At 39.5% G+C, this 13,151-nt stretch overlaps 1 protein-coding gene across 1 annotated transcript; it reads right to left on the bottom strand.

Annotated features, from left to right (window-relative positions):
- Positions 1–623: 623 nt before the first annotated feature.
- On the bottom strand, positions 624–2,541 carry LOC148031503 (uncharacterized). The gene is made up of 3 exons (XM_087685761.1): positions 1,855–2,541; positions 1,572–1,648; positions 624–1,343 (listed from the first exon to the last, which is right to left on the bottom strand). The coding sequence occupies exons 1-3, from the start codon at positions 2,039–2,041 to the stop codon at positions 1,143–1,145; spliced, it is 465 nt and encodes a 154-aa protein (XP_087541887.1). The 5' UTR covers positions 2,042–2,541; the 3' UTR covers positions 624–1,142.
- Between the last annotated feature and the right edge of the window lie 10,610 nt (positions 2,542–13,151).

Raw genomic sequence — 13,151 nt, 5'->3', positions numbered from 1 at the left:
TCAAATAGAGATTATGATAATCACTTAATTCAATTTACTACTAATTAACTAAATACTTAAGTTTAAATTTTTATTAATAAATAACTAATAAATAAAAACTATATTTATCAATTACTTCTTTTAAACATTCATGAATGAAAAAAACCAAAGAAATTGAAAGAGAACTAAAACTAAAACCAAATTTACACTTTACTTTTAGTCATCATTGACCACTTGTATTCCATCAAGAAGTACATCTCTCTCTCTCTCTCTCTCTCTCTCTCTCTCTCTCTCTCTCTCTCTCTCTCTCTCTCTCGTATATACTACTCTTACAAACAATATTCATATGGAAGTCTTTTGTATAAAAAATATTTCTTTGGATAGGCTTCATACATGTACTATTCGTTCAAAATGTGGGATAACACATGGTCAACATCAGTGAAATACCAAAATTCTCATATATGTACTACATACTTGAGTTTAAAAAGAACTCAAGCAAAGTAATGCAAAATAGCCTCCATAGTGGTGGTGTTAAAGAAAAACAACAAAATCAAAGTATTGAACCTCAAAAACATCAATGTAGCAAAAGAGATAGTAGCTTTTTGTTCTCATTCTTTTCCCACATCATGTTAGAATACATAAAAATAAAGTGATTTCCCAAAGAGTGTTCAGTGATGGCAATATTTATATAAACTAAAGTCTCTTAGCTCTCAGAAGCCAATATCAATTAGCCCTAGTAATGAACAAGTCAACCCTTTCTCATAATTGTAATCATGCAATTGTATAGAAGTCTGCATAAGGAATCTCCTTTGCCTTACATGATCTTAAAACTAGAATATATTAGCACCTTTCTATAGAACAAGAAACTAGAATGAAAGAAGGATAACCTTTGTGAGAAAAGCCACTTCAATCAAAGGAAGTTTTGGGAGTGGGGAGGATTGGTACTAGAGACATGCTAAAAAGATCTTTGGAATATGAATGGAGTGATGCAAGTTGTGATGTAGCAAATTACAGAAAGATAATAAGAAAAGGGGCTTTATTGTATAACAAATAGGGATATATTGGCTGTCCTAGGCAATGTGGTAAGAGGTACCTTATTGGCTCTGATAAGTTATATGTTGTGGTAATAGGTGACTAAGATGGGTTGGTAGGGAGAGAGGGAGTCAGGGCATAAAGAGCTTGTTGCCACACTTGCATCTCCAAGCCTCGGGGTAGTACTCAGAGGAGCTAACTCTGTGAGGGGTACCTGGCTGGACAGGCACTCTCACAGGCTTGCATGGCTTGCAGCTTCCGCATTTGGAAAGACAGTTGGGAGGCTTCGAACCAAGGCTGCTCGCATCCTCCGCCTCATTTGGAATGATCTCCTGCAGCTCATTATTATAACATTATTAATCTCATTGCAGTATCGGTTAAGTAACTAGCCATATAACCCAGAAAAGGAAAAACCACTATTGATCAGGTCCCAATGGCTATGCAGTTATCTGATTCAATCCACACACATCCTCTCATATAAGGATAATATTCACGTGGGTTAGCAGTTAATCAATCGAATAATCACAGTAAATAATCCGTCACCCACTGCTAATTTATACCTGGACCGGGTGTGCGCTTGTTATAGCCCGATCTGGCCGTTGCTGCTGCAGTTGGTGATCTGGTATTGCGCCTAGCTCTGCAAAAGTATAATTCGGATAAAAAGAGTAGTTAGATGATCACGATTATAATGGTAGTCAATGAATAGATAAGAAACGAACCTGCATCATCTTTATGTCGAATGGGAGGTTACAGTCATGAAGCAATCGGCGTTAATTACACTAAGAATGAAAGGTAATGGCATGGCTTCATTAGCTCTTAATCACTTGTAATTATGCATCTCACCAGCCATGTTGCTTGCAGCTGCCGTTGCCATGAGCAGTGCCAATAACATGGGATGGACTGTGGCCATGATGCTGATAAGGAGGCCTTGACACCACAGCTGTCCCTTCGTCCTCCCAGCTTCGCTGATGTGAGAGAGAGCGCGCATGGCATCCTGTTCCTCATCTAGCATGCACACCTCTTCAGACATCCATGGCCCCGCAAGTACTGCGAGAAGTTATATCTTACTGCTCCCCTAAGGCTGTAGCACCTTTGTGCAGCAAATCCATCATCATAAAATGGAAAGAGACTCATAAAAGTAGAGAAAACCTCTTAGGTCAAAACCTCCACCTTGGTCCTTGGTACATCAATTGTTTGCTTTATTATTACCATTGTTAAAGTTTACTATCTCTTGAGTGCTTTTCCACTAGCATTTTCCCAACACTTGCACAGCTATCCACATACTTCCCCTACACACACAAGACCACTAACTTGCATGGAAAATTTTCAAAGCTCACACTTACCTACACAAATGTAAAGCATTATTCACAAATGTTGTTTGCATGCTTCTAACGTCATTAACCAACAAGCACCAATATGACATGCTAGATTGTCACATTGACATCCTATTGTGGGTTGCAAAAATGAAGTGCCATACATAGTCTCTTCGACCCACTAATATGGGGGTTCACATGTCAATTGTGAAAATTCTACCTAGTCTATTTACCCTTTGACACTAATATGGGGGTTCACATATGTCAATTGTGAAAATGCTACCTAGTCTATTTACCCTTTGACAGCCTCAAATGGCTAGGGTGAACATACCTCACCACCATGTGAACAAGCTGTTGTTAGTCATGCTCCCTAGAGGCACATTGCCTTAGTGTGTATACCTAGTAGGAAAATGTCTAGGCCATAACTTGTAACTCAAGGAAGAGGTCATGCCATGAGCATTCACCTTCTATGGGTTACAATAAAATCATTTAGTATAGCCTAATGTGGGTCCCTTTTTTATCATTGCCCTACAGAATCCTCAACCTGGCATGTTGATCCTAACATGATTGGTAGATGACGGTGGGACTAATTTTTTGAGCACACAACTATCTAAGTTTGCAAGTACCAATATTATTGTGCACTATCCAGCCTAAGTTAGCTTACCATTTTTGTACACCTAGAACTGGGCAAAAGAGCTATGCAATCTAGACAAGATTTCTTGGATTTGAGAAGTTGGTACGAGGACAGAATAATTATGCAACATGTCCTTGAAAGTGAGATGAATGTGTGGATGTGTTTAGAAGGTTGTGCCCTATGTGCAAATATACTTGAGTGAGGAAACCGGGTTCCATTTATATGGGGGTGCATGTATTATATGGGGAGCGTGTCCACTCTACATAAAGCCATTCTAACAATTTAGCAATAGAGCACCTTGGGACACTTCTTTCGAGATGATCTTATGATATTTGTGCACTTGTCCCACATGAGCCAAAGAAAACATTTGATGGCTAAAGCAATTAGGGCTTGTAAACCCTCATTTTTAGGTAATGAAGGAAAGGGAGTAGTGATGATGATGATGATGATGATGATGATGATGATGATGATGGGTCATGGTGCAAGTGATGATGGGTTGGGGGGCGTGGTGGTTTTGAGATAAGTCTTAGCATGTTTGAAGGTTAAGTCAAAACAATTAAGAAGCTTGTGGTTGGAGCCTTGTACGTGAGAAATGCTACCCCCTTGCCCAACACCCAGAACTGGAAAGAAAGAAACAAGAAACATGAGGGAGGTAATAAGGTGGTGATGCTTTAGAAAAATGGAGGTAAACACTATTCATGTATTTTGGAAGGAAGTCCATGCAAGGAGAGGACTCAGGACGTGGCGCAATGGCTTTAAGGTACATAGAGCATCTCCGTCCTGGGGGGGGGTGTGGAGTACGGGGGACCAGAAGAATGGGCCCGCCCGTTCGAAGGCTTTTTTGGCCCGAACGTACACACGGCCACCCTTCTTCTCATAGCAGCCATGTGTTGTGCCGTATTCTCTCTCTCTCTCTCTCTCTCTCTCTCTCTCTACGGCACCTTCGCTGTGCTTCTGCACACGCGAGCGCTGTCTAGTACCCGATCTACACCACCACCATCATCCAAGATATGCTGCGCTCTCTCTCTCTCTCTCTCTCTCTCTCTCTCTCTCTCGATTGCACGAGGCAACCAACATCGCCACATGCTCTCACTACCTTTGAAGCAACCAAACCTGCCACATTACCAGTTGCTAGTTGCTACTCAACCTACCGCCAATCCCAGGTGGCAGGCACCATCTCTTCACGTGCAACATCTATGATTATCCCTTGGCTCCTGGACCCCCCCCCCAGATCAAAACAAATCCCTAGGCGCAATTCCTTAACGTGACAATCTAGATCTTCGTGTATAAATACACTAGCGTTGATTAAGCATAACAACTCCCAATCTTCGTGTATAAATACACTAGCGTTGATTAAGCATAACAACTCCCAATTTGCAAGATATCTTAGCATTTCTTTCTGGGGTGTAGTTCTTAGAATTAGCACAGCATTTCTTTCTGGGGTGTAGTTCTTAGAATTAACAACTCCCAATTTGCAAGATATCCTAGCATTTCTTTCTGGGGTGTAGTTCTTAGAATTAGCACTTCCAATAGCTTTAATGCTTATTTTTAGTTTCTCCAACTAGTGATACAAGGAAATTTTTCTCCAAAACATAGAAGTGTTCCTCACCACAACTTTATGGCATAAGGGGATTCTTTTGAAAGCGTTCAATACAAGCATACATTAATACAACCTCCATTTGAGGACTTGTGCACTTTCCCAAGCCTTAACTCAGATAATTCTATAGTTTGATTTAGTCTAAGTATCTAAGACTTCCATTGAGCCATGTTAATCCTAATCCTGTTACAAATTATGATGTGGATAACAATCTAAGTTACACCTTAGTTATCCTTGGGAAAGTTTACTTCTTGTACAATATCAAGGTAATTGTGACATAGTTATTTCTTCTTGTGAAGACTTTACTTCTACACTACAAGGGGTAACTCTCATAGATTCCCTTGATGACATATATATCGATGATGTGCACAAGACAAATTAGCACCTCACTAGTGTCAACAATAATCCAAGTACCCTATGTTGAATGGCCCCTAAACGAGAAGCAGCCATGATGTCTACTATTTACAAGTGCAACACATGATAGTAAAATGACAGTAAATTAATCTGCATCATGGTGTTTCAAGGGCACCTTTGTATAATCAATATTAGTCTAAGAAATGATTTAATCAAAATCCCTTAAAATAGCCACTCATGGCACTAATAAGGCATGTGGAAATTGCATGACGGGAGCATTGATGAGATGGAATATGAGTAGGATGATGTTAGAAATTCTCTTACAAATTGCCTAATCAACAACAACACCTACTTTTATTTCCATTAAATTATTGAGACCACAACTTTAAAAGCTATTTTGCATTTGCCTATCCATTTTGCAACACTACTATTGGATGAGACACTCTTTTGGCGGTGTTATCTAGAACCTACCATATGGTCGTGTTATTGCATCCACACATTTTGCTAACTTAACATGTGAAGCTTTTTAGATAGATAATTTTCCAATTTTAAAATTGACTAATGAATGCATACTATTTTGACAATGAACCTCACCAATATTGTATCTAGATGCTTGCTTGCAATCAACACAACACCATGGTTGGATACATCTTACAAAACATGGCTTGCTCATGTTATGCTACTAGCTTGGCGCCTATAGAGTAGTGGATAGATTAGTTTTCTAATAGCGTCTCTCATAAAACGTTTGAATCTCCTATTATACTTTGAAACTTCCTCCCTCTACAAAGGCTTAGATGAAGCAATAATAAGCAACACATTAATCTAACCCTAGATGACTAGTAGGCCCCTATATGCAAGAGAATTGACTCTACCAGTGAGAATCAAGTGGATATTAATATGCATAGATTAGTTGGGAAAACACATCTCAATTTTCTAGTATAAGCTTAAACACGTTGTCGTGGGATTCCTTTCCCATGGTTTAAAAACAAATCTTTTATCCTTTACATGTATCACTTAGTCACTTGTATCCTAGATATGCTACATAAAGACTTGCCTAGTGCAATAAATCTTAAACACCTAAGTCCAACAACATATGACATGGTGTAATAAAGATGGGGATCTCTGCCTTAAAACACAATATAATCATCATGGGTCCTTCACAAGATGATTGGATTTTGGTTACTTACTCTTATCCTTCCTTGCATTGCATACATGAAGTTGCTACAAGTTCTGTAAGTTATGGAACATTAAACATGAGAAATATGGTCATGAGCACATGACTTGGTAGGTCCCCTTGGGTAGCTTATGATGTGGTTGTGTACTTATGATATTCAAGAGTTACAAGTGTATTGTCAAGAAAAGTCACAAAGAAGATGGAGTTGTCTAAGTTGGCTAAGTGTGGGACATTGTATTTACCATAGCCTTGCTTATGTGACTAGTTGTGATTCATTTGAAAGACATGAACATTCTGCTTTTTGTGCCGCATTTTACGAGCTTCCTCGAGCTGTGAACTGGGCGCACCCTAGATAAGGGAGAAAGAAGCTCATACACTACCACACAAAGGAGATGAAGCCATGCAACCACAAGCAACATAAGAAGACTCTACTTAACATGTAAGTACCTCTCATTCCATGCATTGACAAAAATGGAAGGCCACTCTTAGCTATGAGTAACATGGAAAATGTGTATAAAGAGGAGGGCAGCAGCCCATTCAAGGGAGGGATTCATGCTCATTGAAGACGAAAGAAGGAAGCTTTGAACATTGTTTGTGTCTATGTCTATGAAGTAGCAACTCTCTCCTATCAAGTGAGCCACTTCTTGATCTATATTATCAAGGCTTGTGGGTTGTACTTAAAGGCCCAAGCTTGTTCTTTTATGGGATGAATCTCTATTTTACAAAGCACCTCTTGCACGGTTCAAGTGGTACATGTATTTATGAAGAAGAAGAGAAGGGCAATGTCTTATGTACCTACCTCTTGATGTAGACTCTCTTCTGTATCAAGAATAGATCTTTGGGAGACATAAAGCTCTAATTTTGGGCTGTCATATGCAGCCCAACACTCTCTTTTTGGTCTGAATTATGTCTCTTTGATGATCCATTTCTATTCTTATGGTTTATGAAGAGAACATGCTCTACTTTCACTTGTAATTGCTGCATCTAATCACTCTTTCCTTGAAAAGGCATTGAAAGTACTCTTTGGGAGATTATTTGTGTCATCTTGGATTATCCTTGGTAGCCCAAAATAGGGTATTCATGGGTTGAAGCTTTATTTGTGATCCTCTTCTTTAATCTTGGTAAAACATGGGATGTTCTTGGTTCTCATGAGTGACTACAAGCTATACTCTTTCAAGGTCATCTTTTGGCACTGTTATGAGATACTTTTGGCCTCTTCTTCTCAGCCTAAAACATGGTATTTCAGGGTTGAAACCTGTAAACACAGATTCATCTTTAGCTACAATTATTGCAAGGACAAACTAAAATTGTAATTCCCTCTACATATTATCTTACTTCCTCTTCATTCAAGGGAGGTTTCAAATAATTCTTTTGGTGATTTCTTGCCATGCTTTGGAATTAATCTTGGTTTTCCATATAATCATTGCAAGAACAAACTAGACTTTTAATTCCCTCTACATAGTATCTTACTTCCTCTTCATTCAAGGAAGGTTTCAAAGAAGTCTTTTGGTGATTTGTTGCCATGCTTTGGAATTAATCTTGGATGTCCATAACAATCATTCCATAGGCTGAAGCTTTTATGTAGCTACTTTATTCTTGTTACGTTGATCTAAGTGATGAATCTCATGATCTTTTTATGAAAAACTAGCAATAGTGATGCCATTTCCATAACCTTGAATCATTCAAAGGTTGATATAGGCAATCTTTATCTTGAACCTCTATCTTCATTGTACTAATCAATTGAAAAGAGAAAGTGTCTTGAAGTTCTTCTTCAAGCCTAGGCTAAAATAGGTAGCTATATTCATAGGCAAGGAAGGACAAGACTGTTCTTGTATCAATTGAAGTTGTACTCCTGTTTGCAAATCATCCATCTTTGTGATCATAAGTTTCAAGCTCTTAACCCATTTATTCAACTGTCATATGTATAAATCTGTCTTTCCAAAATAATCCAAAGTATATGGTGAGCTGAAGGTTATGAAGTTCCTCTTGAACCTATAAACACTCCTACTTGTCTCTTGAAGACACATCTCCATCTGTCTTGTCTAGTTTTCTTGCCAAACCCCTATGGCGACCTTCAACCCTACATGCTATAACATTGGTGAACCCAACGTGAAGTGGAGCCCCGAGAGGAACACCAAGGAAAAGGGAATTCTCTTGCAAGAAAATCTATCTTGTAACATCAACAAGCTTGTTTACCATGTTTCATATGATCACAATGAAGAAAAGAACATCAGGCACAACAAATCTTCATGCAGCATCATGTAGATCTCCCACGGTTTTGATAGAATCAACCATATTCTTCAATATCTTCGTAAAATCCATCAATAGAACAAAGAAAGAAAAAGAATACACCATCTTTGAATGGAAATACATCACATAGTATTCATCTTCAATATCTTCATAGTCTTCTCTCTCAATCTCTCATATACAATCACTCTATTTCAGTAGAATTGGCTATCTCTGACTCTCTCTCTCTCTCTCCATCAATAATACATCATATCCTCACTACAATCTCTCAAAATAACTCTCAATAATCACTCTTAGGTCGTGGATACCCCTCCCAAGAGGTATGTATGATATGAAGAGTCACCAGAGCCACTACAGTGTCCTTTCATAGCTCACTACTGTCACTTCACTCTAGTCTTCTCTTGAGTCTTCAGCAACTACTTCTTCCACTTCTTTCAGCTCTTTTGCACTTGTATTCACCTCTTTCCAAGGCTAGAAAACTTTCCCAAAAGTCACACATACATTCCACAGAACACTTACAGAAGCATACAGAACAGTCTACAGAACAGTACCAGAACAGCTACAGTACAAAAGCAGAAGCTCTATAGAAGACCTACAGAAGGTTATAGAAGGTCATCAAAACCACATAACTCACTCTCAAATCATTCCAAACTCTCAAAAACCATTCAATAAGCTTTCACAAGATCTAAATCTTCATCAATCAATACTCCATCCCTCCCTACAGAAGACAATCAGAACAAAACAGACCAAAACAGAGCAAAACAGAAGGTATACAGAACCATTCAGAACTTATCAGAACATCACAGAACCACCAATAAACATCATGATCTTCCAAAACACAATCATTATCATCTAAAACACTCTCAAACCACTTCCAAATCAATCAATCATCTCATAAAATCAACCATTCAGCTCTCAAAAACAACAAAAATCAGCCAAAAAAGAAGTCATTTCAACACTCAACATATCCCCACACTTAATAAGGAAGCGTCCTCGTGACCCAGGAAAAAGGGAATACAAGTTCAGGGAAAAGCTCAACTTTGATCTTCAATAGCTTTTCACAAAGAATCCATCCACCACGACCCCAACTTATAACCTGTTTCTAATATAAAAATACAAAGAAAGGAAAACCCTTTATACATTAACATCTCTTATTAAACTAAAAATCACAACAAATTTGTAAAGGATATAAGAGTTTGCTTCTTTTTCATCAGCATCAGCTTCAATTCTCCATCCACGACCCCATCACCACAATTCTCCAAAATGTAGCTCATACACGAAATCCAATAGGAAACCACCACGTTCATTTTACATAAATGAACTCACAACACAAACACTAAACATAACACAACCATCTGAATGACTCCTTCAAAAAGAGAGTTTTTCATTAGAAAGCTTCCACCATACATTGGAAAGGTATCAATGAAGATGATCCCTCTTGAAAGATTGATGTTGTCGGAAACGATCCATAGATAAGGATTCATCTACAAAGTTTTTAGGAGGATTTTGAAAAAATTGGAGACAGCACATCCTTTCCAACAGGACCAAGTATCTGCTAGGCAAACAGAGGGCATGAAAATACAATATATCCAGCTGTTGGGAATCAATGCTAACATTGACATTCATGCACAACTTTGGAATAGGCTTGGAATCATTATGAGAGTGCCTATGCATATACGCCAGGTACCAAGCAAAGTGAGCAGTTAATCTCACTGAGGGATCTGCAGACTGTGAATACTGTTGGACAAAATGAACATAGTTCTGATAAGCTTGACTGGAAGCTGTCCATTCTCCTGGAATTACTGGCCAATTAATCTGAGGTCCTGTAAGGCAATCATCCGAACTCCATCCCCTTCTTCTGGAAATCTGATTATCAAACCCGTCACAGTCACTAACCAACTGAGGTGGATGAGATATGGAAGTGTTAGGAGAGGGTAGTGGAATAAGGGAAAGTGGATGTAGGGAGGGATAGGAAAAATCATAAAAGGAAGAAAAGGTTAAAGAAGGAGTGGCAGAAATTTGTAAGGAATCACTAAGGAACGGTGTTAACTGATAAATAGGAAATGTGGAGGGTACATTAATGGAGGGAGAAGGACAGGGTGGAGAAGGGGAAAATACCCTATCCTCAATAAAGGAACAGTAAGTGAAAATAGGAATTTGAGGGAAAGATGAAGGTTGGAAAAGAAGGGGTAAAATAATGGTGGAATTAGATTGACAAAGGGAAAGATATATAGCATAGCGGTGAGCCATTTGTTGGTAATAGAGGAGGGTAGGAACAGAAGGTCCTAAGAGAGATCGTCTATGATAAGCATCAAAGAAGGTAGCATCAAATGGATTATGTTTGGAAAGATAGGCTAAGAGATCCATCCTCAGTTGATTAGTACTCTGGGCAAAGGTAGGAGCGGTGTTTTGTCTGTGATTGAGGACCACCGAATCAATCATGGGATGCCACGAATTATCATGACAATCAGCTACTTTGGAGGAATAACTCTGGAACATGTCAGCGATGCGCAACTCCAAATGATTGACATACAAAACAGCCTATAAGACCACATCCCCCACATACCATGCCATATCTACCTCATCTGGAATTAACAAGTCTCCTCGTAGATACATGTATGACATCAACATGGTATCTGGTGTGACAGAATCTTCAAAAACCATTCTGACTACCTCTGTCAACAACTCAGCAGACCAAGCCCCACTCCAGCCATCCTCTGGAAAAGGTAAATCCATCGTGGAAAGCTTCATATAGAAGACCAACTTCTCTAAGTGGTAGTGGACAAAGAAAGAATGGTCTGGTAGAACATATTCCTGAAACTGCTCAAAGGTAGACCATAATAAGTCCATTCTGGACTGCAATCTTTCCACTTTATCTTGGAATAGAGGGCACAAAGTAGCCTGTCTCTGAAGAGCAGCCAAGTCCTGTTGTGAAAGAGAAGGAATCAATGGAACAGGAGGGCTTGGAGGAACAGAGCGGGACTTTGCAAGTTGATCTTGCAACTGCTGGATTTGGGAGGCTTGGTTGGCCACTGTGTCAGTAGCCATCTGTAAAGCGGAAAGCTTGTCACCTAAGATAGCTTGGAATTCCTTCGCTTCTCTGGACATCCTCTCCTTCTCTTCTGAAAGGCTAGTAACCTGTGATTGAGCCTCTAGTAATTGGGTCTTCAATGAAGAAATCTCATCGCTTTGGGTGGCAACCAGTTGGGTTTGTTGTTCCATTTGCTTAAATAAATCTGTTAGGGTATCCTTAACAGAAGCTAACTCAGATGTTGCCTTATGCAACTGGTCCTTAGACTGCATGAGCTCTTCATAAAAGGACGCGTACAGCTGTTGAACACAAGCTATCACTGACAACTCAATGGAACTTTGAATATCCTTGCAGAGGAAAGGAATGGCATCTCTTGAGACGAGACTGTTCAGGGAAGGAACTGAGATCTCCAAGGATCCTTCGCGATGTGCTCTGAACAGGTTATTACAAGTGAGATACCCAGGGAGTTCACTGCCAGAGGTAGCAGGGATGGGCACTGAAGGAAGTACAGAAGGAGCTTTATCCGCTACCCGCTTCAAGCGTTTGCGCTGTATGACCAGGGGAGGCGGAGAATCATCATCCTCTATGTCAATGGGTTCTGACTCTTCTGAAGGTGGAGGAGGAGGTACTGGATCTGATGGAGGAGGTGGAGGCACAGTCTGCTGTAAACCTGAATAGGTCAAGAAGGCAGACAAATATGATCCATATGTGACATTGGTAACATTACCCCTGGTGACTTTAACAAAATGCTGATCCATTTTAGTGAGGAGGTAAGTTCTCCAATCAATAGCAACTCCTTTCAACACCATCCTGGAAGCGGTGAAAAGCTCTTTGGACAAATAGTGGGATGGCGTTTTGGCAGGCATAAACCTGTCCTGAAGAAACTGACAGAGCGTCTTCCATACGGGATCAGTGATCATAGAAAAGGACACTCCGGAAGAGTTTATCACCTTCTTAACATCGAGGAGTTCCCTTGTCTGCTTCTGCAACAGCTTGAGAATCTCTTCATTAGAGAAGAGCTGACGAGTGGTCACAAAAGGTTCACCTTTGAAGGGAAGAGACAGAGCCTTCCCTAAGCCTCAAGATGTCAAAGGCATAGACATGCCCTGGACTACGCCTGTCTTCTTGCTGTAAGAGGCCAGGAACTCATCACATAACGACGGATCCTCTGGAAGCAAGGGAAAAGGAGTGGCCACAAAAGCAGCAAGTCCCGCCTTCGTGAGAGGCTCAAAAGTAAGTAGGGAAGAGTAATCCCTACTAACTAATGGGACGTACTGGATAGGGGGAGGAGCATGAGAAGGCGCCATTCAGATGGTTACACACACACCACAAACACAGACAATCAAGGAGAATGCCTGGAAGGGGTGTGTATGTAATGCAGGAATGCGCACGGAAGAGTCTCCCAAAAGAAGTGAATCCAGTAAGGGAAAAGTAAAGATCACTGATGAAACAACAAACACAACACCTTAGCAGATGTGTGGATTTGGTTTTTGTTGGTTTTTTATTTTTATTTTTATGTTTATGTTTATTTTTAATTTTTTTAGTTTTTTTTAAAATTTTTGTTTTGTGTTAAGTTGTGATTTTTTATGGTTGAATAAATGAAAAATGAGCAAGGGAGGTGAGGGGAATTTTTTAGAATTTTTTAAAATTTTGTACTATTTTTAAATGAATTTTCTACATTTATTGGCAATTTGGGGGATTAATTAGGAAATATTGAATTTGCAGAAATTTTAGGGTAGGTAATTTCCAGCGGACAAACTCCCAAAAATTGGCAAAAAGCAAAGGGAATT

This window comes from Lygodium microphyllum, chromosome 9 (genome assembly GCF_053477565.2).
Source record: "Lygodium microphyllum isolate KBCC chromosome 9, Lygodium_microphyllum_v1.1.10, whole genome shotgun sequence".
NCBI lineage: Eukaryota > Viridiplantae > Streptophyta > Polypodiopsida > Schizaeales > Lygodiaceae > Lygodium > Lygodium microphyllum.
This window is presented reverse-complemented; position numbering and strand designations above follow the sequence as displayed.

Bases quoted from the DNA above. Each gene is read 5' to 3' on its own strand.
- LOC148031503 (XM_087685761.1), bottom strand. From the start codon at position 2,041: ATGTCTGAAGAGGTGTGCATGCTAGATGAGGAACAGGATGCCATGCGC. The intron at 1,649-1,854 runs GTGAGATGCATA...ATACTTTTGCAG, and splicing joins AGCTGCAAGCAACATGGCTG to AGCTAGGCGCAATACCAGAT. The intron at 1,344-1,571 runs GTATAAATTAGC...AATGAGCTGCAG, and splicing joins CAAGCGCACACCCGGTCCAG to GAGATCATTCCAAATGAGGC.